The sequence below is a fragment of the Gossypium raimondii genome, chromosome 9, assembly GCF_025698545.1.
Source record: "Gossypium raimondii isolate GPD5lz chromosome 9, ASM2569854v1, whole genome shotgun sequence".
Classification (NCBI taxonomy): domain Eukaryota; kingdom Viridiplantae; phylum Streptophyta; class Magnoliopsida; order Malvales; family Malvaceae; genus Gossypium; species Gossypium raimondii.
In genome coordinates, this window is record NC_068573.1 from 6,242,647 (window position 1) to 6,270,605 (window position 27,959).

At 32.7% G+C, this 27,959-nt stretch overlaps 2 protein-coding genes across 3 annotated transcripts; one reads left to right on the forward strand and one right to left on the reverse strand.

The window, feature by feature from the left end:
- The first annotated feature begins 14,956 nt into the window (after positions 1-14,956).
- LOC105798251 (plasma membrane ATPase 1) lies at positions 14,957-20,256 on the forward strand. 2 transcript variants are annotated; one of them, XM_012628246.2, is made up of 21 exons: positions 14,960-15,255; positions 15,369-15,488; positions 15,583-15,681; positions 15,763-15,900; positions 15,983-16,117; positions 16,209-16,388; positions 16,489-16,695; positions 16,776-16,895; positions 16,980-17,099; positions 17,196-17,318; positions 17,409-17,513; positions 17,605-17,749; positions 17,852-18,016; positions 18,164-18,402; positions 18,493-18,525; positions 18,615-18,696; positions 18,826-18,986; positions 19,063-19,248; positions 19,400-19,582; positions 19,674-19,852; positions 19,969-20,256. In XM_012628246.2, the coding sequence occupies exons 1-21, from the start codon at positions 15,202-15,204 to the stop codon at positions 20,063-20,065; spliced, it is 2,871 nt and encodes a 956-aa protein (XP_012483700.1). In that variant the 5' UTR covers positions 14,960-15,201; the 3' UTR covers positions 20,066-20,256. The 2 variants fall into 2 exon arrangements, with proteins under 2 accessions (XP_052477435.1, XP_012483700.1); XM_052621475.1 differs by having other exon boundaries at positions 14,957-15,255; positions 17,852-18,402.
- Positions 20,257-20,885: 629 nt separating this feature from the next.
- LOC105798252 (thioredoxin H2) lies at positions 20,886-21,798 on the reverse strand. Its single transcript, XM_012628248.2, has 3 exons — positions 21,599-21,798; positions 21,330-21,452; positions 20,886-21,199 (listed from the first exon to the last, which is right to left on the reverse strand). Exons 1-3 carry the CDS (start codon positions 21,746-21,748, stop codon positions 21,068-21,070), a joined length of 405 nt encoding a protein of 134 aa, XP_012483702.1. The 5' UTR covers positions 21,749-21,798; the 3' UTR covers positions 20,886-21,067.
- Positions 21,799-27,959: the final 6,161 nt, after the last annotated feature.

A 27,959-nucleotide genomic window follows, 5' to 3' on the forward strand; every position in this document is an offset into this window, starting at 1 on the left:
TCTGACTGCTTATGTGTATACTTGCATACAACTCTGACTGCTTGTAAGTTGTTTGGCCAAGTACACACTAGTGTCATGGGGCTAGAACTTAAGTCTGGAAAAACGCGCAGCCTTAGGTGATTTCTTTTCTTCATATCAGCTTAAGTCAGACTAGCATTCAAAAAGTGAGAATTCTCCTGGAAATTCTCTAAGGCACTGAAAAATATAGAGGACAGGAACTCGAAAGGAAAGAGCGACGAGAGAATTGAAAAGCCACAAGAAAGTAATTTACACCAAGTGTTTGAGTAAATGCTCCTAATATATTCTTTAACTCAAGAATAACTTAGTAAAATGAGTAAATGCAATGAGTAAATACAAATAAGGGGGAATGTCTCTATTTTTAGTTGAGCTCCCCTAGATCCAATAGTACAGATTGAATTACATCAATGACTGAGATTAGTCTCTATCTACAAGATGAGAATCCTAAGGGATTTAAACTTTATACATCTTTATCCCTTAGGATTCACATAATTACCTTGGTACCTATAGTTTTACTGGAGTGTTTCACTGGGCCACCAAGGCTTCAAGTAGATAGGCTTTTCCATATGTACCACGAGTTGGGCCAATTCAAGCGAGTCAAATGAGCATCATTTAATCAGTTGACCACTATGGGACGTTCTGTACTCAATGGTTATGAGTTTTAATCCATGGCCCATTACATTCTCCCCCACCTATACTCACAACGCCTTTGTTGCACCGTTAAAATGCCACTAGCTTGACTCATCTCGAAACGGTCTCGATGCCTTGGTTGATTACCAACTTGCCTCACTATCAGCCCTTGAAACATTTGCCTCGGCTTGCATCTTTGCATCGTCTAACTTGAATTGTATTTCTCTCTTACATCTTCGATCATAAAAGGCCACTGCTCTTACTTCCCTATTGTGACTTGCCTTAATCAGTATCCTCTTAATCTGATCAAATAGGCTTTGACACACCCACATTGAACATTGGGTTAACCTTGAGTATTACCGCTAACTCTGGTTTGTAAGCCTTTTGGCTTACCTATTTCAAAACTTTGAAAAGGACACTGTGTCTTTGCCAAGCCAACGGTAAGTCAAATTGTAAAATACTAGATATGTGTTTGAGATGTACCTCGCTCTTTACGTTTACTCATTGCACCTGCCCAGTTTGCATCACAATTTTTTCCCCAAAGTCTGATGTACAACCTACCTCTCTTAAAGGTGGTAGTCCCACTGAAAACTCAACAGGTTTCCTATCAGTTTGTCGTACCTCTAGAATTTCCAAGGGGGTCTCCTTAACATTATGATCTACCAAGTTAATATTCCCGCTACCCAGAACATCCTTGGCTAGCTAGATTGCGTGCAATACCTTAGTTCTACCCTTCTCATCACAACTCACCAGCACTATGCATTATCATTGAGTATCCAAGATACATACGTAATTGGCAAAGGGAACCAATAGAGCATTAATCCAATCAAGGAAATTTAAGCCAAGAAAAAATATGTAATCATCTAAGTGGATTACCTCAAAGTCTTCATTGCCTTTCCATTCGCCGATTTGTAGCTCAACCTTTTGTGTTACTCCCACAATTGGGACATATTTGGAATTAATTGTCTTGATCCTCTTAATCTATTTACTAACTTTGAGGCCAAATTTTCCTACAACATTATCCGATATGAACAAATTTGTTCCCCAGTATCAACTAGAGCACTTCTTCGGCCTATGATGTTAATGTCCACAAATGTCAACCTTTCTGCTTGCAATCCCTCTTCGCCTTAGCATAATTGAGTACTATTGATCCAAGATTCAGTACCTTATTCTCAATAGGCTTCGCTTCATCTTTATTTCTTGCAGATATCTTGGATCGCTTTGGACAATCTCGCATCCTATGCAAACCACAACACAAGAAGCACTTCACTGGCTTCTTCTCACTTTCTCTAGTCCTCTTAGATTCGACAGAACACACTACTGAACAAAGCCTCATCATTGCTTTTTTGGCTCATCATCCTCTTTTATAGCAGAAAGCACGGATAATTTCGAACAGTCTTTTACAATATGTGGATCATCACAAAGGAAGCATCGCATTTGCCCTTTTGGTTTGTTATCGAGATTCCACTTCATCACAAAGGAAGCATCGCATTTGCCCTTTTGGTTTGTTATCGAGATTCCACTTCCCATTATGTGGTTTTCCATTACCACTATCGTCATTTTCATTTTTAACCTGTCCTTTTCCATCTCCCCTACCATTTCCATTCTTATTGGGCTTAGAAGACTTGAACTTGTTTTTCTTCGAAACAAGCTTGATTAAAGACTCTGCTATAGTCATTACTTTGGAAAGTTCCTTTACTCCTCAACATTGCAGCTCTTGCTTCACCCAAGGCTTCAACCTATCCGTGAAGGAGAAAAATGCCTTATTCTCACCTAAATCGAAAGTCTGAAGCATCAGCTCACTGAACTTCTTCACATACTCCTTACCTATCTAATGTTGTGTAAGTCCTTGCAAGATAGCTCGAGTCTTATCCTCGACATATTTCAGGTAAAACTGCCCCTTGAATTCTCGATGGAACTTTTCTCAAGTCTCAATAATGGTACCACCTCGTTTTTTATCCGTAGACCTACAACGACACCATAACAAAGTGACATCAGTAGAATACATGGTAGTAGTATTTACCCTGGTAATATCATTCAGATGCCTTTGGCACAGAATTATTGCTCTATTTCTCACAAAAAGTTATCTACGTCATTTGCAGACCTTGTCCCATTTGACTCGTTCAACCTCAGGACGTCTATTTTAGGCTAGGATGCCATAACTAATACCCCATTTCCTAAAGAAACTTTGCAAATATTGAGCTCCTCCTCAAGCTCCTCAATCTGTTCCTTCCAAATCAAGATCATAGCCTTAAGAGCATCCTCTTTCTCAGTCAACTCACCCACAGCAGTGTTGAGGACCTATTGCCTTGAATCCATATCACTGAGAGTCTCTGTCATTTTTTCCTTGAGCTGGTCTTGCCTCGATTTCTTCACTATAGTACGCCCATCAACTTCCTCGTGAGTTTCCTTCATATCACCTGTGGAACCCTCAAGTTTAGCCACCCTACCATCTAAAGCTAACAACATATCCCTTGATCAACTAGCTTTTCTGGCCCACCCACGGGTCTCTATTGGCTCAATCTACTTGTCTATTCCTTTCGACATCTCAACCAACACCATCGAACACTAGCTTTGATACCAACTATCACGGGGCTAGAACTTAAGGTTAGCAAACCGCGTGGCCTTAGGAGATTACTTTACTTCAAATCTACCTAGGTCATCCTAACACTTGAAAAGTGAGAATTCTCCTAGGAATTCTCTAAGGCACTGAAAAATATAACGGAAGCTAACTCGAAAGGAAAGAGCAACGAAAGAAATGAAAATCCACAAAAAAGTAATGCACATCAAATGTTTGAGTAAATGCTCTCTATATATTATTTAACTCAAGAACAAATGAATAAAATGAGATTCAATAGGATGAATACACATAAGGGAGAGGGCCTCTATTTATAAATGAACTCCCCCAAATCCAATGGTACAAATTAAATTACACCAAGGACTAAGATTAGTGCATATCTACAAGATGAGAGTCTTAAGGGATTTAAACTTTATACATCATTGACCTTGGTAACTCTAGTTTTACTAGTGTTACACTGGGCCACCAAGGTTTCAAGTAGATGGGCTTCACCATATGTACCACAATTCATGTCAGTTCAAATGGGTCAGATGAGCCTCATTTAATTAGTTGACTTCCATGGGAAGTTCTGTGTGCAACGGTCATGGGCTTTGATCCATTGCCTGTGACACTAGCGCATACATCAAGTGCCCAACTGCATTAGCTTATGGAACCTTTGACATATATTATCGTTCTTCATCACTTTTAGGAGATAATTGGGCACTAAGTTTCAAATGAGAAGTAAGTGGGGTACTTACATGTTTTGTATTTTCATTTAGACCATGCGTTTCTCAAATATTACTTTTAAGTCAAACAAAGCTCGCCTTTCCTTTTGTCTCTACGTATCTTTATGTCGAGAATTTTCTTGGCCTTACCTAGATATTTTATCTCAAAATTTCGAATCAATTGAGCCTTCAATTCATCTATTTCTCTTTGACTTTTTCTAGCGATTAACATATCATCAATATACAATAAGAGATAAATAAAATATCCATATTGTAGGTTTTTCAAATGCACACAATGGTCATGTTTGCTTCGGTTGTGCTTTTGCTTTCTCACAAAGCTATCAAATCGCTTGTACCATTTCCTAGGGATTGCTTCAACCCATACAACGATTTATTTAGCTTACAAACCTAACTTCTCCACTAGAAACCTTATATCCTTCTAGTTGAGTTATATAGATTCCCTATTCTAAATCACCATGCAAGAAAGTCATCTTCACATCAAGTTGAGCTAAACCCAAATTCAACTGTACCACTAAAGTTAAGAAAATTTTAATAGAGAAATGCTTCACAAAAGGGGAAAAATACTTCATTATAGTCAGTTCCTTCATTTTGAACGTAGCTTTTAGCTACCAACCTGCTTTATAGTGAACACATTTCTTGCTACGAAATCCTCTTTCTTTGCATATACCCACTTGCATCCAATTGTCTTCTTACCATTCAACAATTGTACTAACTTCCAAGTATTATTATTCCGTAAAGACCATACTTCTTCATCCGTGGCGCTTTTTCAATTGCCACTTTCTAAGCTCTATAGTGCTTCACAATAAGTGATAGAAATATCATCTTCTACAACTAGGAGTGTACAACAAAACGTGTAGGTCTATGAATTTCTCTCTTAGATCTTGTAACTACAAATGGTTCTGATGTATTTAACAATTTTTGGGTTGGAACCTCTTAGCTTTTGATTCCTCTACTATGGTTGGAGAATCAAACTCTTTAATTGGGTTAATCACCATCTACAAAAACTTTACCTATTTTGGAGTACACTCCACTTACTATGAAGTACCATTTGTTTGAACATCTTCATTTATTACCTTTTTCAACGTGGGAGACTAATCAAAGGTAACATCTTTGCTGCAGATTTTTTTTTTGTGTCTACACATCGAAGTCCAAATCCCTTTACTCTACAGATGATTCCTATTAAAAAAGATTTATTTGCTCTCGGATTTAATTTTAACTCATTCACGTGGTAATAAATAGTGGATCCAAACACATGTAAAGAATCATAATCATTAGCAAGTTTTGTAGACCATACCTCGATAGGTTTTTTTTCCTCAATTGTAGATGGCGAAAAATGATTAATGAGATGACTAGCATATGTCACAGCATCAACTCAAAATTGCTTGCCAAACCTAGTAGTAGACAACATACATTGAACATTCTCCAACAGTGATTGATTCATACCCTCTGCCACCCTAGTCTAATACGGTGTATCCTTGACTGTGAAGTGTCAAACAATATCATACTTCTAGAAAATGCCAAAGAACTAATCACTTTTATATTCCCCTCCATTGCCCATCCTCAGCCACTTAATTTTCCTATCGATTTCGTTTTTTATCATATTTTTCCGATTAAGGAAATTTCAAGCACTGCATCCTTATTTTTCATAGCATACATCCAAACTCTTCTAGAAAATTCATCAAAAAAAGTTAGAAGTAGTGTTTTTGTAACACCCCAAACCCGACCTAGACATTACGGCCGAATTACGAAGGTTACATCGATATGTAAAACCTTGACCGTGTGTTTTTGTGCAAACTTAAGTTTCAGTTGAGAGTAAGTAAATTTAATTAATTTAACGAGAAACAAATATACTATAATTCCGTATGAGATCGCTTTGATGAAAACCTTGTTTTATCCATTATTTAAAAACAAGCCCATTCGCTTTAACTCGACTCATAAAATAACATTTTTTATTTCAAAACTTTGCAGCAGAAAAATACTTTGGAGTTTTTAATTTTTGAAAAACATAGTGTTTCATCGGTTATGCCGTCTTTGTTAAAAATACCAATTAAAATTATATGTTTGCAAAATAAAAACCAAAATAAAAAATAAATGCCCCAAAAACAAATTAAAAAGTTTGAAAGTTCGAAATAAATCCAATCATACGTAAAGATAAAATGTCTAAATTGAGCTCCGGAATCACCGCCAAACTCTAAGTTTGAGGATCACCTGAAAATTGAAAACAAATGAAGTGAGCTAGAAGTCCAATGTGTGACTTGGCCCACATACGAAATTTATTATGAACATGCTCATATGCAATTATCGGATCAGACAGAACATAAATTCCACACATCAGAAGCATATATCAAAACAAAATAAATCCTACCTCCATTCGCTACACACCAACTTCGTCAAACCAATCACACCAAAGAGGAATAATAGAGTTCATACAACCAATCACACTAGTATATGGTGGTATGCCACTTAGAGAATTTTGCAACTGAACTGCCAGACTGATATTGTAGTTTCACCACCAAAATTGCAGTAATATTGCTAGAATACACTTTCTCCATCACATATCAAATCTCACCCCGATGCACATGTATAATCAATCTAACATATATTCATATAAATTTGATGTATAACATGCATAATTAAACATCTTTTTACATATCATATCATATCCTATCATATTGCTTACACATGATTATCACATACCAAACATGCTTTATATCGTACTAACACATAACATACCAAATATATGATTTTATGATCTCACAAAATAGTCATATATCCGATTTCAGAGTCCCTTAATCAACCCCCAAATTGGGCCTACAAATTGGCCAAAATGGGCCCACACGACTTAATAGGCCAAACCATGTGGCCCACAAGCCTTACCTGTCCAGCTCATGTAATCGCACACGCCCGTGTGCTCCAAACGACCTGGCACATGGTCGACCAGATTCCCGTGTGGTGCACACGGCCAGCCACACGATCGTGTGACGCACAGTAGTTTCAAAAACAACCTCTATATTTTTGGGTCTTTTTGAGTTCTAATCGACGTTTTAGGTTATAGTCACACACCTAAATGTATTTTGACATAGATTCACAAACGATTATTCCATTACTACACTTCTTATTTTTTAAATGATGAACTGTGGATCATCTCATATATATATATATATATATATATCACAACTATAACATTACATGATATAAATATTATAAACAATTATAAAACAAATATATAATGAGATAGGTAATTAAAATAAAATTGTCAGCTAAGGTTTCCATGGTTCTATTTTTAGAAATAAAATTACATGATTTTTTGCCACAAGGCATTCCTTGGGTCTTCAACCACCATCACATTTTTTTCTCGTCATGGACTCCTTTTGGAAAAATTACATTTAAGTCCTATGTTCATTTCTGACTCACAAGAATTTTATGAATTTAAAAAAAATAATCTTACGTCGAGATGATAGTCCACAATCTATTTCCTAAGAATCACAACCTCGACAATAAAAAATAATTATATAAAAAATATATAACATCACGTTCATTCCCATATATAACTTAAAACATGCATAAGATTTAAACAATGTCACTTTCTATGTAATCAAACCATTTAAGAAGAAGAGAAATTTATTTTGATTATCTGTTTATACTTATAGGTAGAACACAACCTGGCTCATGATACCAATTGTTAGAAAAAACGGATTTGGAAAACGCAACTGAAAACAAATTTAGGGAAAAACTAGAGTTTTAAATTTTTTTTCCCAAACAAGGTCTTGGTTGTGATATCTAAAGTAATAAACATTTAATCAAAATTGTACCTTTTTGATTCGTCTAGGATAAGCACTTCGACCGAGTAGTCTTCTCCGCTATCTTCAAACTCACGTCTTCCGAGTGTGGGCTGGCTTCGAATCAAAAAAAATTTCACAAAAATTACCTGTTGGGTAATTTTAAAATTTTTCTAAACTTTTGGGTCAAGTTGTAAATCAGAAAAAATGTCTTTAGAAATTTTCTGAAATAACCTCTTTAGAGAATTTTCTCTCTACAACTTTCTCTTAAATTCAAGTGTATGTAAAATAATGACCCAAGGCTCTCTTTATATAGGGAGAGTTTAGAGAGTTCAACTATGATTAAACTTAATCACATTGATATTAAATTAATATAATAAAATATTATATTAATTTAATATTAAAAAATTAAAGTACCATTATTTTGTGAATAGTTAATCTGAAATCAAATTCTCTGGTACAGTCCCAGTAGGAGTGTAACTTTTCCACTACTCAACCACCGCCGACTATCGAAAAGCCATCGCCGTAGTCGCCGGCATCGTCCTGTCTGGTGGTGCAGGTGCGACACCTTTACAACACCCCGAGCCGGTTTGGTTACTGTCAGTTCAATCCGAGTCAGTAACGACCTGACCAATCTGGTCTAGCCATCGGTTAGATCGTCGGCCCAATTTCACATACTGGGCCCAGTTCGACTAGTTTTTGAGTTTTGTCTCAGTTTTGGGCTTCCGAGCCCAATTTTCAAGTTCAATTCCCTATTGGGCCAATTGTCTAACTTGAAAATTAATTTCCAAAAATATCATATTAATTTTAATTAATTTAATTTTACTTTATCAAAATTAATTTTCCTAATAATCACTTAGATTTTTCAAATTAATTTTTTAAGAAATTCTTTAATCAAATTCTCTAGTTGAACAATCCTCACGACCACCTAATTTAATTCCATGTTGAATAAATCGACTAGCTTAAATTATTTCCAAAATTGTAGAAATTTTCTTATGATTCAAATGCAGTCTGATCGAGCTTTTGTTGACTAGCAGAATGACCAATCAAACATATACAATTAGGCTCTAGTGATTGCAAATATGTTCAGAAGCATCGTTCTGATAATTCGCAATTACTTAATCATGGAGTCAGTCCACAAGAAGTACCATGATGAAAACTCCTTATTGTATACTCTTTACGAAAAAAATTTATCCAACTGTTTTGTTCAATGACCTCGTCATGTGTGTGTTACCCTTATATGATATCCTTGATTCCTTTGAGTTAAATTCATTCACTGAATACAATCATATTTTATCCCATTTTCACCATTGTGTCTTCTTAATGATTAATATGATCACTGTCAACAAATGGTTGTGATAAATTGCTCGTTCGAGAACAAGCAACCCGGGGTCATGTTCCATAGTTATCAATCCACACAATACCAATTAGATGATATTATTAGCTCTTTAATTAGCTATGAATTCCACTATTGCTAGTAATGCCATGACATACACAAGTCATGTACCCAATATACTAGCTATGGGCTCGATCATCTTTAGAGCATAAGCCTCCACTTAAATCAAAGCACATCAATTGCATACGTATGGTTATTGACTAACTCCGGATTTAGGTAAATCACACCATGAACGTCACAAGTGAATTAATTCACAAACAGATTCAGAATTAATTCATCTTGGGTCTAATCTAATGTATCATTCTACCAACGAATACATCTATGTCTCTACCCGTGGAGCCAATTGCTCTGATAGCCAAGACTAGACATCTCCCCAATTGGAATTGTAGACAACATAATAATCCTTCTCAGTATTTGAATCAAATGCTCACTTCGATTATTTTACGGGATTATGAACTTATTTAAATTATCTATGAAGTAAGTTATCTTTCTCGCAATGTGAACGTTCTTACAATGCCACTTATCTTCAGTTTGAACTTAGACAATCAATGAGCTAATATTTGCTTGTCACAATTTTGTTATGCATGCAAAATATAAAAGATAAAAATACAGAAGACATAATAGTGAAATGTGAAATTAACTTTATTTATTCATTGTTTAAATAAATAGAAATCAGTTACATGTTTACCACAATATGGGCATATTTCCCAACATGTATTTTATTCTTTCTCTTCCATATCTTCAAGTTTTTCTTCTTCAATAACAATTCTAGACCATGTTGAAACAAAGCATCTAGTACCTCGCCTTGCTACATGCCAAAATGATCAGTTTTGTTAAACAACTTCATTGAAAACTTTGCATTTAACATCACCATTCGTATGGGTGACGAGGTTGATGAAGGCCTCAACGTCATTTTAACACCAACTAATAGTATTCAATAAAAATCACTTGATAGTAATATAGTGAGTGTAGTTTAAGAATAGTGCACTAAGTCAGTCCCCAGGAAAGAGTGATGGGTCATACAGACACTCTTAAATACCAATTCTTTCCTGGCTAGAGCTTTTCCTAGACATGCACTTTCATACAACTAAAATTTTTATCCAGTAATCGAGTAACCACAAATAATATTCAATAGTGAAAATTCTTTTTTGATGTGAAAGATCAAACAATGCTGCAACCACAGAGCATACTAAAAAACTAACATTGCTTCACCATGACTCTAATAACAATTGTTGGGGACATCAGGTGATATCTTACACAAGTGTAGCTTCAATACTGAACACCAAAGTTGAATTGAGAACACCGATACCATATTGAAATTACCCAATGACAAACCCTTGGGCACCAGCTTCAGATGATAACTTCACTAATATAAAAAAAAAGTTTACAAATTAATGAATCCTTACTTAAAGGATTTCCCCAAGTATACTAATGTATACACATAAAAAGGGAGAACAAAGTTGGGATGCCTTTAAGTGAAGGCTCTAAGTGTTCTTATATACAAGGTGCGAGTATCTCACGTCAATGTGGGGTTTCAAACAAGCCAACTTTCATCTTAATGAATGATACTTCAAAAACTTCTTATGAAAGAGTCGGTCTCTCCTCAATACATAGCATAGAGTTTGTAAGACAAAAATTCACTTTTTTTTTTTTTACACTTAACATACATTTTTTTTGTTACATAAGTTATTTTTATATATATATATTTATATTTTATATTTATATTCTAAGGTATAAGTTATAAGCATACGGTGTTAAATTCCATTTGCAGATTTTCTTTTATTTGAAAAAGTTTATAAGTACAATTACAAGTACAAAGTACATGTAAAATAATATATATATTGAAATAACTATAACTATAATCAACTAAGTTAGAAAGCAAAACATATCCAAACCTAAATCTAAAATAATTTTTTTAAAAATATCATAAATAATTGAATAAGAGATTTCCTCTGAGGTGACCAAATAACTAGAATTAAGAATACCAATTTTCATTTTCCAGAGTAGTAGTTTGGAAGAAGAAGAAGAAATTGACCCAAAAACGTGTCCCCAACTAATTTGATCAACCAAACAAAATAAAATAAAGGAAATATAAACCTTCCTTGGACACATCGAAACCTATTTTATTGTATTATATATATTTGGTTTTAAAGAAACTAATTACTCAAATAATATTATAAAAAGAAAGGGAGGACTGTTGTGGCGTGTGTGAGTCAAATTAGTTGAAATTACTCCAAGGCTTTGAAGGACTTTTTAGAGTTCCAATTTCTACACTTACCTCTTATGTGTTTCACAACTTTCATTATTTAACATCACAAGTTTTTGAATTTTACAAAGTGCGGAACTCCAACCTTTGACCATCAAACCATCACATGGGATTCAAGATAATTTATCTTTTATTTATGGTATAAAAATAAAAAGTTTATTTAAACTATCACAAAAATAAATATATATATATATTATAAATTTATAAGACCGGCTCAATCGCTTATTTTTTTTCTTGATTTTTTTATTATTTTATTGATTTTGAGCGGTCCAATCAAAGATTTGTTCAACTTGTATATCTCAACGGGTACTTTAACCAATCAATCTAATTTGAATCAAATAACATTGGCTAAGAGTGATCAAAACTTGATTTGATTTAAAAAATAAAAAATAAAAAATTCGAATTTTGAGTTAACCAAACTGAGTTATTGAAATTATTTGATTTTTTTGAGTCAACTCGAATTTGAGTCGAGTTGAATTTTACAATTTGAATAACTCGAATAATTTGAATAACAGATTGGTGTAAATATCCCTTTGGTCCCTATCAATTTTGAAAATGAGCAAATTGGTCTCTCTCTCAACAAAGATTACAATTTTTTTAAAAGTTATAAAAATCATAAAATATCTAAAGAATATATAAAAAAGTTAATTTTTTAAAAATTCCTAAAATAATAATTTTGAGACCTAAATAAGTTAATTAATAATTCAAGTTTATCATATTAAAATATCTTTTTTTCTTATTTTTGTTTGAAATATTTTTAAAATATATATAGTTTTAAATTTAAATGCTCTAATATAAAATCACTTATATTGTAACAAAATTTTAATTTGACATATTTAATTTTTTAACTTCACTCGATTCAACTAGACTTAAATTTCATGTCACTCGGCTCTATTCGAAAAAATTCAAATCGAGTTAAGATAATAAAATAAGACTCATCAACTCAATTAACTCAAAATATTTTTACATGACTCAGTGAAACACTCAGCTGCTAACCTTGGTTACAACTTCAATATTTTGTTGAAGGAAGGTTTCCTTTTTAAGGAATCTTACAATGAAAACTAATTGTCACTTAACAATTAATGCATATGAAGAAAATATAATTACAAATTGGTCCTTTTTTGGTAGCTAAGCAATCATATTAAATAAAGTTTTAGTAAAAATGGGAAACCTTAAAATATTAAAACCTATAGATGTTCATATCTACTTAATTGCATTCTTTGGTAGGTTTATTCACCAAACTTTGAATGATTTATGGAATTATTTTTCAACTTAACCACGTCTTTCTTCATCTAATCTTGGAGTGGTTCATCCCATAATTAGAAATTTGAATATTAAATTTATTGAACCTTATTTTATAAAATAATTATACACCTGAAAATTGTAAATAAAATTATAATAATAAAAATTTTAAAAAAAAATGAGCAAAAGGGTTGAAATTCAACCCATCTAGGGCCTTCCTACCATGGACAAACTTTATTATTATTATTATTATAATTACTTGTACATAATGTAATCATCTCTTGCCTAATTTTCAAATGGGGGTGTCGTGTGAGATGGGGAACAAATACCCCAACTAAGACTTGAAAACCATCCTTTTTTTTCTTTTTTCTTCTAACGAAAATTTTTATTAGAGGGTAATGAAATTCAGCATACTCGGTTGGTGCTTTTACTTTTTGGAAGCAATAAATCATGTGGTGTGGCGCATGGGTTTATTGTATTTAATAATTTAAATATATTTTTCGATTGAATTTTAACTCGATTGACATAAATATTATCATTAATGTAATAAGATATGAGTTCGAGTGCACTAAAACGTATTATCATCCTATTTATATTTATTTTAAAATTAAAGAAAGTATTATATATTGTAATATCCAATAATTATATTGATAGAATATATGAGTTGCCAAGTCAAGAAGTCCCCATCTATCATAAATCTACAATGAAATATAAGATTTCTTCTTAATTTATTTGTATACCTTTCTTTATGTAATATACAATTAAAATATATTTTTATTATATTTTCAGATTTCCAAAATTCATGTCTAATTATTAATCCCATTAAATTTATTAATATAACATTTTGAAATAAAAAATTGTTTCATCAAAACATATATTTAATAAAGGAACTTTAACAAAATTTTAAATGTAATAAAAGTATAAGGACTTAAAAGCAAAATTTTGCAATAGTTTGAAGAAAATACTTTCACCTAACCATTTGTTATCAAATATATAAAGTGGGTTTTGAAATTCTAAAACATAAAAACAAAACCCATAAAATTTATTTAAAGTTGCTTAAAAGACACCTTTTACATGCAAAAAAACAGAACAACCTTTAGTCAATGTCATTGAAAAGTTAAAATTAAATTAAAAAAACCTTTTAATTTTACATTCCTATCCATCATAACTTTAATGTTAATAATAAGGTAGTTAATATCGTAACGATGGACGAATTATTTTTTATTAGTACTGATATATATTGGTATTAATTTATTTTAGTGTATTATTTCAATTTATTAACTTTAAAAATTTAAAATATGTATGTAAAATATTGACAAATATCAAATAATAAAATTAAATAAATCTTAAATATAAAATACTCATCAATTATATAAAATATTCACAAATATAATTTATGGTTAAACAAACTCAAAATACTTATTTTATAAATTAAAAACAATATCATCCCACACTATACATATAACAACAAACCATAATTTAACAAATCCAATATTATTAAATTTATATTTATATTTTTAATTTTTAAATTAGTAAATGTAAAATTACACTTGACCCCCTTAAAATAATAAAATTTTGATTTCGGGTAACGATAAATCTTTATATATTATAAATTTAAATCAAATAAATTTCATTTTTCACCCCTAAAAAGAACACTTTTGACTTCACCTCTACGGGTAAAATAAATCGGTACGAACGATATCAACCGAAATTTGTATCAGAACAAAACTCAAAATTTATTGTTCTGATTTACTAACGCAACCATAACGCAATTAAGTACCTTAATTAATATTAAATAATATCATCCCAGAATTTTAATAATGCATTAAATGCAAAAGTGAATGAGATATTTATTTTAATTAGTAAAAATAGAAAAGAAATAAAGTGAGTTAATGGGTGAAAATGGTAAAAGGTGCACCTAACTTAAACGCAAAAGAATTTTTTAATTCAAATAAAATAAATATTTTAGCAAATTATAATAATAAGGTAAAAGTCTGATGAATTAATACAATTAGTGTGATTCAAACTTAACCATCGTACCATCAGATGTGATAATTATTTAATTTAATTTAATTTAATATTCAATTTACAATTTAATCATGAGTATTTGAAGAGAGTGAAATTAATAATTTCAGTTAGTGTTGTATATATTTCTCAATGTAAAAAAATAAATTAAAATTGTTTTCCAAAATAGAATCATGAAGAACAACAAAAAATAAAAAAGAGAAGACAAAAAATATAGAGAAGATGATAGCAACAGAGAGGGTACCGGCCAAGTACATAATCTAACTTTGTCCATGGTTATCAAAATTATCCCTACTTTAGAACAATCCTACCCTTAAAAAAAAAAAGTAATTTGGCTCATTTATTATTGATATTCTTATGAGACAAAACAAACAATATTAACCAGAAAGACAGAAAAAGCAGAGTATTTGCAGAGGAAATGATGGAGTCTGTTTTCTGTCTCCTCAATTTCTGATTTTCTTTGTGTTTCAAGTCTTTCAAATTCTCTCCTTTTGTTTAAGTCTTGTGGTGTCTAAGGTTTGAAAAACACCAACTTTATTGATATGGAAAACAAGGATGAAACTATGGATGCTGTGCTTAAGGAAGCTGTTGATTTGGTATAATAACCCTTTTGCTTCCATTTCTCTTTAAAGAATAAATTCTGGGATTTTTTTTTTTTTTTTGGTTTTGTTTTGATATTTGATGAATTTGAGGCTTGTTTTGAGTGTAGGAAAATGTGCCACTTGAAGAAGTTTTTCAAACTTTGAGGTGTAACAGAGATGGTTTAACCACTGAAGCTGCAGAGCAAAGGCTTTCTATTTTTGGCTATAATAAGCTTGAGGAAAAACAGGTGTGTTTTTTCTTTCTGAGAAAAAGGACTAATTATCTTAGTTAATTAAGTTTTTTCAAGTAAACAAGAGCTTCTTTTTTCTGGGTTTTTGCAGGAGAGTAAAATTTTGAAGTTTTTGGGGTTTATGTGGAACCCTCTCTCGTGGGTTATGGAAGCTGCTGCTATCATGGCTATTGCTCTTGCCAATGGAGGAGTGAGTATATATATATATATATATATATGTTTAGTAACTTAAAGTTTTAAGGATTCCCTTGAATGATGTTTGGTCTTGCAGGGGAAACCACCTGACTGGCAAGATTTTGTTGGGATTATTACTCTTCTTACTATTAATTCAACAATAAGTTTCATAGAAGAGAACAATGCTGGCAATGCAGCTGCTGCTTTAATGGCTCGTCTTGCTCCTAAAGCTAAGGTAGTATGCAAGAACAAGCTACCCTTTTGAATGATCTTTCACAAGAAATTGCTTGACTTAAAAAAAATTGAATCATTTTCAGGTTTTTCGAGATGGGAAGTGGTCTGAAGAAGAGGCCTCTATTCTTGTTCCAGGTGATATCATCAGCATTAAACTCGGGGACATTATTCCGGCAGATGCTCGACTCCTCGATGGTGATCCACTCAAAATCGATCAGGTTAAGTTCGAAAACAACAATGGACTCATTGTACTGGATGAAGTGAGATTGTATCAGTTTAACTTTCATATTGGGTTTTCTCGTGTTGCAGTCTTCGTTAACCGGTGAGTCTCTTCCGGTAACGAAAGGCCCCGGTGACAGTATTTACTCGGGTTCTACATGCAAACAAGGAGAGATTGAAGCCGTCGTGATCGCCACAGGTGTTCATACGTTCTTCGGCAAAGCTGCTCACCTTGTTGATTCCACAAATCAACAAGGTCACTTTCAAAAGGTCTATAACATTAGCTGCACAATACCTTGATGTTTATTTCCAAGTTCTTTTGCATTTGTTTTATTGATGAAATGCTTTGGTTTTGGATTTTGTTAAACAGGTGTTGACTGCCATTGGTAATTTCTGTATATGTTCCATCGCGGTCGGAATGATAACAGAAATCATCGTTATGTACCCGATTCAGGACCGTGATTATCGTCCTGGAATCGACAATTTGCTGGTACTACTCATTGGAGGAATTCCTATTGCCATGCCCACAGTTCTATCTGTTACAATGGCAATTGGGTCTCATCGCTTATCTCTTCAGGTTTGCACTAATTCATCGTGCCACTTTGCTTGTTTCAACAATCATTGCTTGATCGTGATGATATAAATATGTCACTGCAGGGAGCTATAACAAAAAGAATGACAGCAATAGAAGAAATGGCAGGCATGGATGTCCTTTGCAGTGATAAAACTGGAACTTTGACATTGAACAAGTTATCAGTTGACAAAAATCTTATCGAGGTAGATTGACAGTTGCTTCTGTTTTATTTCTAGCTTTCGGATTTTATTTCCAGTTCCAACACTTGTATGGATGTTGTGGAATAGATTTTTGCGAAAGGAGTAGATCCCGATACTGTAGTTCTGATGGCAGCTCGTGCAGCTCGGCTGGAAAACCAGGATGCCATTGATGCTGCTATAGTAGGGATGTTGGCTGATCCAAAGGAGGTATGCCCCTCATCGTTAATGTCTCAAACATGATTCAATCTAGTACTTCTCATCTTAATTTGGTTTCTTTGCTACTGCCTCAAAAAAACTACCTAGGCACGAGCCGGTATTCAAGAAGTTCACTTCCTTCCATTCAATCCAACCGATAAGCGAACGGCTCTTACATATATCGATAATCAAGGTCGAATGCACCGAGTCAGCAAAGGTGCACCTGAACAGGTAGGCTCATATGTTGTCTAGTACTTAAAATATTTTGATAGTAGGGCAAATCCGTTCTAAAGTAATTCATTGCTGTGATGTGATTATCAGATTCTGAATCTTGCACACAATAAATCAGAGTTGGAACGTCGAGTTCATGCTGTAATTGATAAGTTTGCAGAGCGCGGATTGCGGTCACTGGCAGTAGCATATCAGGTGAACATATCATGTAGTCTGAAATTTCATCAAGTGTATCCCTTTTATGTTTGATATGACACTGATAACATTCTTATCAATCAATTTTCAGGAAGTTCCTGAAGGACGAAAGGAGAGCTCAGGAGGTCCATGGCAATTTATTGGCCTGATGCCTTTGTTCGATCCACCTAGACATGACAGTGCAGATACAATACGAAGGGCGTTGAATCTCGGAGTGAACGTGAAAATGATCACAGGTTTATGTCCTAATATCAATTCGGTTTTGAGTTGAGCATTTCTCTTTTGTAAGAAATTGCTCGAGTATATTTCCTTCTACTGATCTCTCTGATGACCATTAGGTGATCAACTGGCGATAGCAAAGGAAACAGGACGCCGTCTCGGAATGGGAACCAATATGTATCCCTCATCAGCCTTGTTAGGACAAAACAAAGAAGAGTCTATTGCTGCTTTGCCAGTTGATGAGTTGATTGAGAAAGCTGACGGTTTTGCTGGCGTTTTCCCTGGTATCTTAACCTTTTGCTTTCCCATCTTGACTTGTGATGTTTGGATGCAGTTTATCTATAATGTGGTGCTCGATTTTGGTTCTAGAATATGCTTCTTCCCATCCTTGTTGTTCGCTTATATGGCTTTTTGTATAATTGTCAATGCAGAGCACAAGTATGAGATTGTGAAGCGCTTACAAGCCAGGAAACATATATGTGGAATGACTGGTGATGGGGTCAATGATGCTCCTGCTCTTAAGAAAGCAGACATCGGCATAGCTGTGGCTGATGCAACCGATGCAGCTCGTAGTGCTTCTGACATTGTCTTGACCGAACCTGGTCTTAGTGTCATCATCAGTGCTGTACTAACCAGTCGAGCCATATTCCAGAGGATGAAAAACTACACAGTGAGTCTAAACCATGGCCTATGCCATTCAATTGAAACTTGAATCGACATTGTTGTCTAATTAAGTCATTGGTTTCTTTCATATTCACAGATATATGCAGTCTCCATTACAATCCGTATTGTGGTAAGTTTTGGCATCGGATCTAAAATATTGCCTTCATATGAATACATTGATGGATTTCTAACTTGATATTCCGCATTCTTGCTTGACAGCTCGGTTTCATGTTATTGGCATTGATATGGAAGTTTGATTTCCCTCCATTCATGGTCCTCATTATTGCTATCCTTAATGATGGTTTGTATTTGCTTGTCTTAATATGCCCAAACTGCAATTTTCTGGTTCCATTTAGCATGCTTAAATGAAACTCGGCCTCAGTCCAAGTGCCGAACATGAGGAGTTGCTAACGAAATCATTGGTCTGCAGGTACCATTATGACAATATCCAAGGATAGAGTGAAACCATCTCCACTGCCAGACAGTTGGAAGTTAGCAGAAATCTTTGCAACTGGAATCATTCTTGGTGGTTACTTAGCCATGATGACTGTCATTTTCTTTTGGGCAGCATACAAGACAGACTTCTTCCCTGTAAGAGATTATAATTACATTACAATGACTTGTATGTTTAATTTTAATCAATATGATAATGTGTTCTTTGTTTCAGAGTACATTTGGGGTTAAAAGCCTTCAGAAGACCGACCGCAAGGACATAAAAATGCTTGCTTCGGCAGTATACCTGCAAGTGAGCATTATCAGTCAAGCTCTCATATTTGTAACACGAGCAAGAAGTTGGTCTTTCCTTGAGCGTCCCGGTTTTTTACTGGTTTTGGCTTTTGTCGTAGCTCAGCTGGTTAGTAGTAATATTCTGGTTTAGTTTGCTTGAAGCGCAGGGAACCGAATGCAGTCTTACTAGATGTTGCATGTGAATCAACCAAGTTAAACCAAAAATAACCTAAAAAAACCAAACTGGTATTGAACTTTTGGTTTTGTTTGATGAACAGATTGCTACATTAATAGCAGTATATGCAAACTGGGGTTTTGCTGCAATTGAAGGTATTGGATGGGGTTGGGCAGGTGTGATATGGCTTTACAACCTTATCTTTTACATTCCGCTCGATTTTATCAAGTTCTTCATCCGATACGCCCTCAGTGGAAAAGCTTGGGATCTCGTCATCGAACAAAGGGTATGTATTCTTTTCAACTGATTGAATATCTTTCATTGTTTTAGACCGAGAAACTTGTCGGATATTTCATTTACGGGTGATTGTTTCGCAGATCGCTTTCACAAGGAAGAAAGACTTCGGGAAAGAAGAACGTGAACTGAAATGGGCGCATGCTCAGAGGACACTCCATGGATTGCAGCCACCAGACACCAAGATGTTTGGCGACCGAACTAGTTACAATGAACTTAATCAAATGGCTGAAGAGGCAAAGAGACGAGCTGAAATTGCAAGGTATGCATCCATTAACCATAAGCTAACACTAAACTTTGCCATCAAAGAGCTTCAAACTCGAATTTAGTCCAGTTAATTCATACAGAATGTGAAACCGATGACAATTCTATTTGCAGGTTGAGGGAACTGACTACGCTAAAAGGGCACGTCGAATCAGTAGTTAGACTGAAGGGTCTTGACATAGACACAATTCAGCAAGCGTACACTGTCTGAAAAAGACATAATACATTTCGGCTCTACTTATTGTACATATACTGCTGGGAGTAATGACCTATAATATGTCATCTTAATGCAGTAACTGCTTTCTTATACGCTTAAATCCTTCATCTTCTTCATAGACTCCTGTTTGTCATGGCTTCAATGTAATTTTTGCATACTGTTCTATCTATCTCCTTTCCATACAACTTCATTTCAATGCTCCCTCTTAGTGTATAAACTAGATATTTTTGCTCACAAACTATTCAAATTCAACTCAATCATTGTAAAGTCCAACTCAAACTAGCATAAAGATGATGAAAAGAGTGAACACCTCTAGGTTAGTGCCCTATCAAGAAACCTATGTTGTTAATATGAAGAAGCTGTGATTCTAGAGGGCATTGATTAAAGATGAAGCATACCGACATCCCTTCTGTTAAATCAAATGTACTAGTAATCAGATTGCATTTTAACCTTTATTCTACAAAAGGAAATAAATTAGTCTTTATACATTAAATCAAAGGGTAAAGTGATCCTTTTATTAAAAAAATTATCTATTTTTTATTGTTAAAAATTGATCTCGTACGTCAGCAGGAGATACACATGGCATGCCATGTGTCATTGTTAGGTTATTTTATCACTCATGCTAATTTTTAACTGTATGAATTTTAAAAGAAATGATCAATTTACTCTTGAATCTATTGTATAAAGACTAATTTATCTATTTTTGAGTAAACAAGACAAAGTACAATCTAATGCCTAGTACAAAATCTTTCATGGTAACTTTTACCCACAAATTTAATATATTACGTCAGCAAGAAACACATAGTAAAACAAGTGAATTAAAAGCTTATGACCATAGATTTATCAAATTTACATACATAAAACCATCATTATTCCACAATAAAGAGTTAAAAGCATTATTTAGCATTATCATACTCAAGAAACTCCATTTGACATATTTACTAATGGAAGTATTCAAACTGAAATTTCAAATTGCAGATATTGTATATAGTCTTTTTAGCATTTATTCTTCTCAACCTTCTTCTCAAGCTCATCCTTTCGAGCTCCAACAACCCTATCCACTTCCTTCCCTTGCTTCACCAACACAAATGTTGGCATTGCCTGCACTCCAAATTCCTGTGCCACGTCCTAAAAACACCAAGAAAATCAATAAATAAACAAAAAAATTTATTAAAATTTTGTATGCTAAAAGCACAATTGAAGAATTACATAAAAAGTTTATATCGTGAAGAGAAAAACAAAGGACAGAAATACTTACAGGCAGCTCATCAACATCAAGTTTTACAAATTCAACATCGGTGAATTTAGCAGCCATTGCATTCAGAAAAGGTTCCATGAACTTGCATGGTCCACACCAGGAAGCTGAGAAATCTATAACCATCTAATATAAATTTTTTTTTATTTTTGGTTCAATAAAAAGTAACAAAAACCCAAAGTCAGATCTTTCATATAATAAAGAAAAACCCCAAATAATAATCATTAAAAAAAGAAGAAGAAAATTGAGATTTGGGGTTGAGAGAAAGATACAAGCTTTGGGGTTTCTTTGACAGAATTGAAGTGAAGTTGCCATCTTGGAGCTGAATGGAAGGTTGAGACCCTTGAAGACTCAGATGAAGATGGTGGATCCTCTGATGGTGAACCGGAAGAGCCTAACAAGCTTGAAAGAGCAGAACCCATTTTTTTTCTTCCCGCAAAGGTCAAACCAAGGAAATGAAGGCAATAATGTTCCTTGGCAGGTAGTTTGGGTTTTTGTCGGATTTCCTCTGTAGGAATCTCAAGTAAATTGCACCAAACGTCCTCAAACTATGACTGATATTCTAAATTGGTCTCTAAATTTTAAAATGTTCTACTTACATTTTTAAACTTTGGAGGTTATATTAATCAAGTTCTTCTGCTATTAAAAACTGTTAATTTCACTGCTAATGGCATAATTTAAAATTAAAAAAATTAGAAAAATAAAGTTAAACCTTAAAGTTATAAGTGAAATTAAACCTTGTATTGAGTAAATTGTACCATTTTGCCTTTTTTTGAAGGATAGCTAAGATGCTTTCAAAATTGAAAAGTTTGCTTGGTTTAGTGGTATTGTGGCTTTTATAGAAACAAAAGCTAGAGAAGAGAAAGAAAGAAAAGAAATAATAAAATAAAATGATTTGGGTTAATTATAAAGAGGTTTTTAGTTTTAGTCAAAATAAATATTACGTGTTAGTTATTCAATGGGTTAATGTGTCACGTCAATAATCTATCATGGGTTAATAAAATTTTTAACGATAGTGGTTAATTTAGACAATTATCTTAATTAAAGTAACTAAATTAAAAAAAATTAGAGTCATCAAAATAGGACAAATCATATTTTAGAGTAACTATGGATGTAATTTACCCTTTATTCTTTTAGAAGTAGTGATTGATTAGAGATAGAATTTGGGTGAAGCCATATAAATTTTGTAGAATGTAACACTCCTAACCCGTATCTGATGCTGGAATAGGGTTACAGAGTATTACTGAACTTATAACTCAATCAATCAAACATTTCATACACACTTCTCATTTAAATAAAAAAAAACATTCATAAACATTCATATGGTCCTTAATACGAGCCCTTGAGGCTCAAAATAAACATTAAAAATAGTTCGGGATTAAACCGAGTACTCCAGAAATTTTTAGAAAAACATGTAAAATTTTCAAAGGTACAGGGGACACATGCCCATGTGGCCAGGCCGTGTGGGCATTCTAAATGGGGCTACACGCCCATGTCCTTGTCCGTGTGTCACACACGGCTGAGACACACGCCCTTGTCTCTGCCAGTATGGAAAAAAATAAGCAATTTTCCAAGTCATATTTCTCACCCCAATTGGTACCAACTTAAACACCACAATTTGCATATATCCATGGTATAATTAAACACTCAAAACCAACCAATATCAAGCTTATAACATGTTATAACATCACATACAACCATGATACTCCTAGGCACCTCAATATGCCATTCAAAACATACCAAATATGTCTTCAAAATCTACCTAAATGGTAAAATATATATATATATATGCATCTTTGTGCCTAAAACTTAACATATATGCCACTTATCAATCACAACTATTTGGCACTCAAAATACCAATTCACAATCAAGGCATTTACATGGAAACCATATATCACATATAATAGAACTATTTACAAATTTACATAACAAAATATATCAAAATCAAGCCAACTTAAATGGCTAAATACATGCCAAAACACATGGGCTACCATTAGACAACAAGACCTATTCATGCCATTTAACCCAAAATATCAAGTCAAAAGTACCAAAATAACGTTTGATAGTGTGATGCAATCTCGACAACTTTCAATCCGAACGAGCTTTTGAGACACTATAAAACACGGAAAAATAAACAGAGTAAGCAATTAAGCTTAATAAGTTCGTATATTACAGAATTAAACTTACCATTTAACCACAAATTTAGGTAAGTAACCCAAAGCATAATACAATTCAATTTGGCCAAAGCCTATCACATAACCATTTAACAAGTTGGCCATGTATTCATATAAAAACCGAGAATCATGTATGAATTCAACAATTATAAAATTTCATATACATGTATCATCTATATTGTGTATCCGTATATCATATATAAATCATTTCCATGTAAATACCTGTACTATTTTATATCAAACTTGTATAATCCCGTAATAACACTATGCCCATTGAACCACTCAGAATATCGTTAGATACGCGAGTAGTACACACGAGGTGTATTGAACTGTAATCCGTCAATTCTTGTACATGTATGCTCATACAAGCGATAAACGATAAGCTCCTCCGAGCTAAAAATCGGTAAGCTCATACGAGCTGAGTATCGATAAGCTCATAAGAGCTAGAATCAGTAACCCTAATGACATGTCATTTGTATCCTACGAATTCTTAAGGTTCAAACGGGGCTCGGTATTCTTCGTATGGCGTCGGTTATGCGCTTGATAATTATACATAATAATTAATCCATTCACATGCATATATTCCAATTAAAGCATATAAATACGCAATTTAATTAAACGAACTTACCTCAAACTTGTACGACAAAAAACAATCATTCAATCCAAACCTTTATCTTTCTCCCAATCTAAATCCATACGTTGCTTTTCTTGATCTATATAATCAAATTTAACTAATTTAATCTTTATTCTATTCAATTCAATCCAAAATTCATGTTATGGAAAAATTACCATTTTACCCCTATACATTTGACTTTTTTACAATTTAGTCCCTAGGCTCGTAAAATGAAATTCATGCAATTTCATCCACACCTAAGCCTAGACGAATTATATATGTGATTATAGCAGCCCATACATTTCACAATTTGACACATTTAACACATAAATTTTCATATTTCTCAATTTAACCCCTAATCCACATTTCATTAAAAATCACTTAACAAAAGTTGTTTAACTAACAACAAAGATTCATTTTCTTCCATTAAAATTTTAAAAAATCAAAACTCTCTCATGGTAAAACCCTATACTTTCAACCATTTTGCAAATCAGTCCCCTGATTAGCTAGGTTAAGCTACAACAATTCCAAAAATATAAAAATCAACAAAAACAAACACCAAAATCACTTACATGCAAGAGTTTCCTTGGCTGAAAATTTCAAGCTCTCCCAAGTCTATTTTTGCTGAAAATTTCGGTGGTAGATGAATTAAAGATGATGGCCTATTTTGTTTTATTTAATTTACTCATTTATTACCTATTTACCATTTTAACCTTACCTAACTTTAAAATTTTCATAATTACCAAGCCATGTACATTCACTATCACTTTTAATGGTCTAATTACCATATAAGGACCTCTACTTTAAATTTCTATAGCTATTTAACACTTTTAGTTAATAGAACACAACTTTTGTACTTTACGCGATTTAGTCTTTTTTCACAAATTGAGCATACAAACGGTAAAATTTCTTAATGAAATTTTATACTATAATCCTATCATACTTTAGATATTAAAATAATATTAAAATAAAATTTTTAACTTCAGATTTGTGGTCCCGAAATTACTGTTCCGATTTCACTGAAAACGGGCTGTTACATAGAGAGTCGAAACTAAATTACAAATATTTTGTATGGTCAAAATGTAAATTTATCTTATATTAATTTACAATTTCATCATTTCTTGAAGGGATTAGATAAAAAATCTTTATTTTAGAAGATCCAAAATATAATTTTACCATATATTAATTTTAAATTTTATCATTTATACAAAAGACGAAAACGTAACTTTTCTATTTGAACGATCAAGCCTTGACTTACCCTTTAGATTCGCCCACAATAGAATCTACAATCAATATCAATCATAATTCTTTTCACTCCACTTGCGATTTAATTAAATAATTTTTTTGAGTTAGACTTTTTATGGAAGTACATATGAATATTAAATATTTGTAGTTAGTTATTAGTAATTTTAATTCATTAATAAATCACTTAATTTGAATTATATATATTTTAAAAGTATGAGTATTCATTCGTTTTAATTTTAATTTAGTGTTAACTAAAGACTTGAACACAAAAATTTATTATTTAATTGAATTAGTCTAACTTAAACATTTTATGGAATTACATATGAATATTAAATATTTATTAGTATTTTAATTCATTAATAAATTACCGAATTTTAATTTTAGATATTTGAAAAATATGAGTATTCCAAGCAGGCCAAGAAAGTTCAGAACATAGTAAGAGGATATATATAGGTCAAAATCACTCAGCTCATGTTCTTAGTTTTGTTCAATGCTCATTCATATTCAATTTCTCATTACTAGTATCATATTTTTCATTAAAGGGAGAATCAATCATCCATCTTAAACAAATATTTACTTTATATAATAATCCTCAAAAATACATGTACACTATAACTTAATCAAATTCATAAAATTTACCATCTGCTATGTGTTAATTAAAAAAAAAAGTCTAGAAATTATCATGTTTGTCCAAACAAGGTACATTAGGATGGACCCTTCCATTTCTCAAGCCATGAGCATTGAGGCAATACGATGAAGTTTTGCCTTTTTGCTTCTCATTTCTCAAGTTAATATTTTTCATGGTAATGTTTCTACAAGGACTGGATTCACTGCACGAAAGTTGCACTGCTGTTTCTTTATGTGATGTGCCATTGATGTTTTCATAAGCTATGTTGCTAATCTCCACAGCTGATGTCTGCAAAGTATATATAGTACTAGTTAACATTAAGACCACTTCATTTTTAAATATGGACGAAAAACCATTAACAATCCTATAAGGGAATCAGAAACCCAAACAGCAGAAATCGGCCCAATTGGCCTACAACATGTTTTTGGCAAAGGAGTCAGAAACCCTAGGACGTGCCTCACGACTCCCTCGCTCGCCTCCACGAATGTCGCCCCACGTTGCCTCTCCCACTTTCAGCAGCCTTGCACATTGTGCACGTTTCCTCTAGTCTTCTTGAAACAAGTCACGATCAGCACACCGGGCAGTTTCCACATACTGGCAACAAAGGAACCACGAACAACATTAAGAGGAGATATGCAGCAAATGGAAAAGATTTGGGGGGAGGGTATAAAAAGGGAAATCGAATCTGTAATAGGGGTTAGCAAAATTTTGTATTGAAAATTAAAAAAGAAATTACAGGAGAAAAACGTTTTTTGAAGGTGATAGATTTTGTTTTTCCTTTTGTTTTTTACTGTTTTTACTTTGTTTTTGTTTTTTTTTCGTTTATAAAAACAAAAAAAGAAAGAATAAAGAAAGGGAGTAGAGGGAAACTTACCGGTGTGGCGTCGTTGAAGCTCCTTCATTTCGTTGCCATTGGAGCAGGGGAAGGGTTTTGAGGGCAGAGATACGGCGCAACTTCAAAGAAAGAAAGAAAATGGTTTTTAGGGTTGGAAAAGGGGTTTTTATTTGATTTAAAAAACGGCGCTGTATTTGGTGTACCTGAATGCCCGTATGACCTGACCCAAAACCCGATTAGATCCACATGTTTTAAGTTGATGGGTTATTTATAATTCTGGCCCTTCATGTTTTTATTATTTTCAAATCGCTTCTTTTTATTATTTTCAAATTTTTTTCATGAAACATTATTAATGTTTTGATTTAATCCAATGTTGCGCAATGCTTTGGGTGGTTTGGGTAAATTGTTTTTTGGGCCTCCTCCACTTACGCATGTTTTAATTTGCTCCCTTTCTTGTTTTTTTTTTTTTTAGGAATTTAACCTTTAAATTCTGCCTTTTTTTTTACTTAACCTTTAGTTTGTTATTTTAGTTTTATTTATTTATTATTATTTTTAATACTGTTTATATTATTATTACTGTATTGTTATTAGTTTATTATTATATGATATATTATTATTATTATACTTATTTATATGCGCATATGCATATTAATACATATATATTTTTAAAACGTTTTAAATATATATTCTATATACATATTTTATTATTATTATTATTATTTTATAGTTTTTTATATATAAATATACACATTTTATTTCATAATATTTATCGTTTCCCATATTTTATAATTTATATATGTTTTTTTATAATGTGTACATATATATTTTATACTCTATTCAAAGCTATTATAAATATTTTCCATGTTTTTATATTTACTAATATATTATATTTATACTTTTTTTAAATGTATGAATATATTTTATATGTGTTTTATTATTGTTTTATTCTTATGACTTATGTATTCATATAGATATATACATTAACATTTTATAATGCTTATGCATTTTTTTCTCTCATATCCATATACATATTTGCAAAATTCATTTATATATCATACTTATGTGTACATATAATTTAAATTTAAATTTTTGTTTCATATTGCATTCACATTTTTAACATATCTTTTAAAATGTATT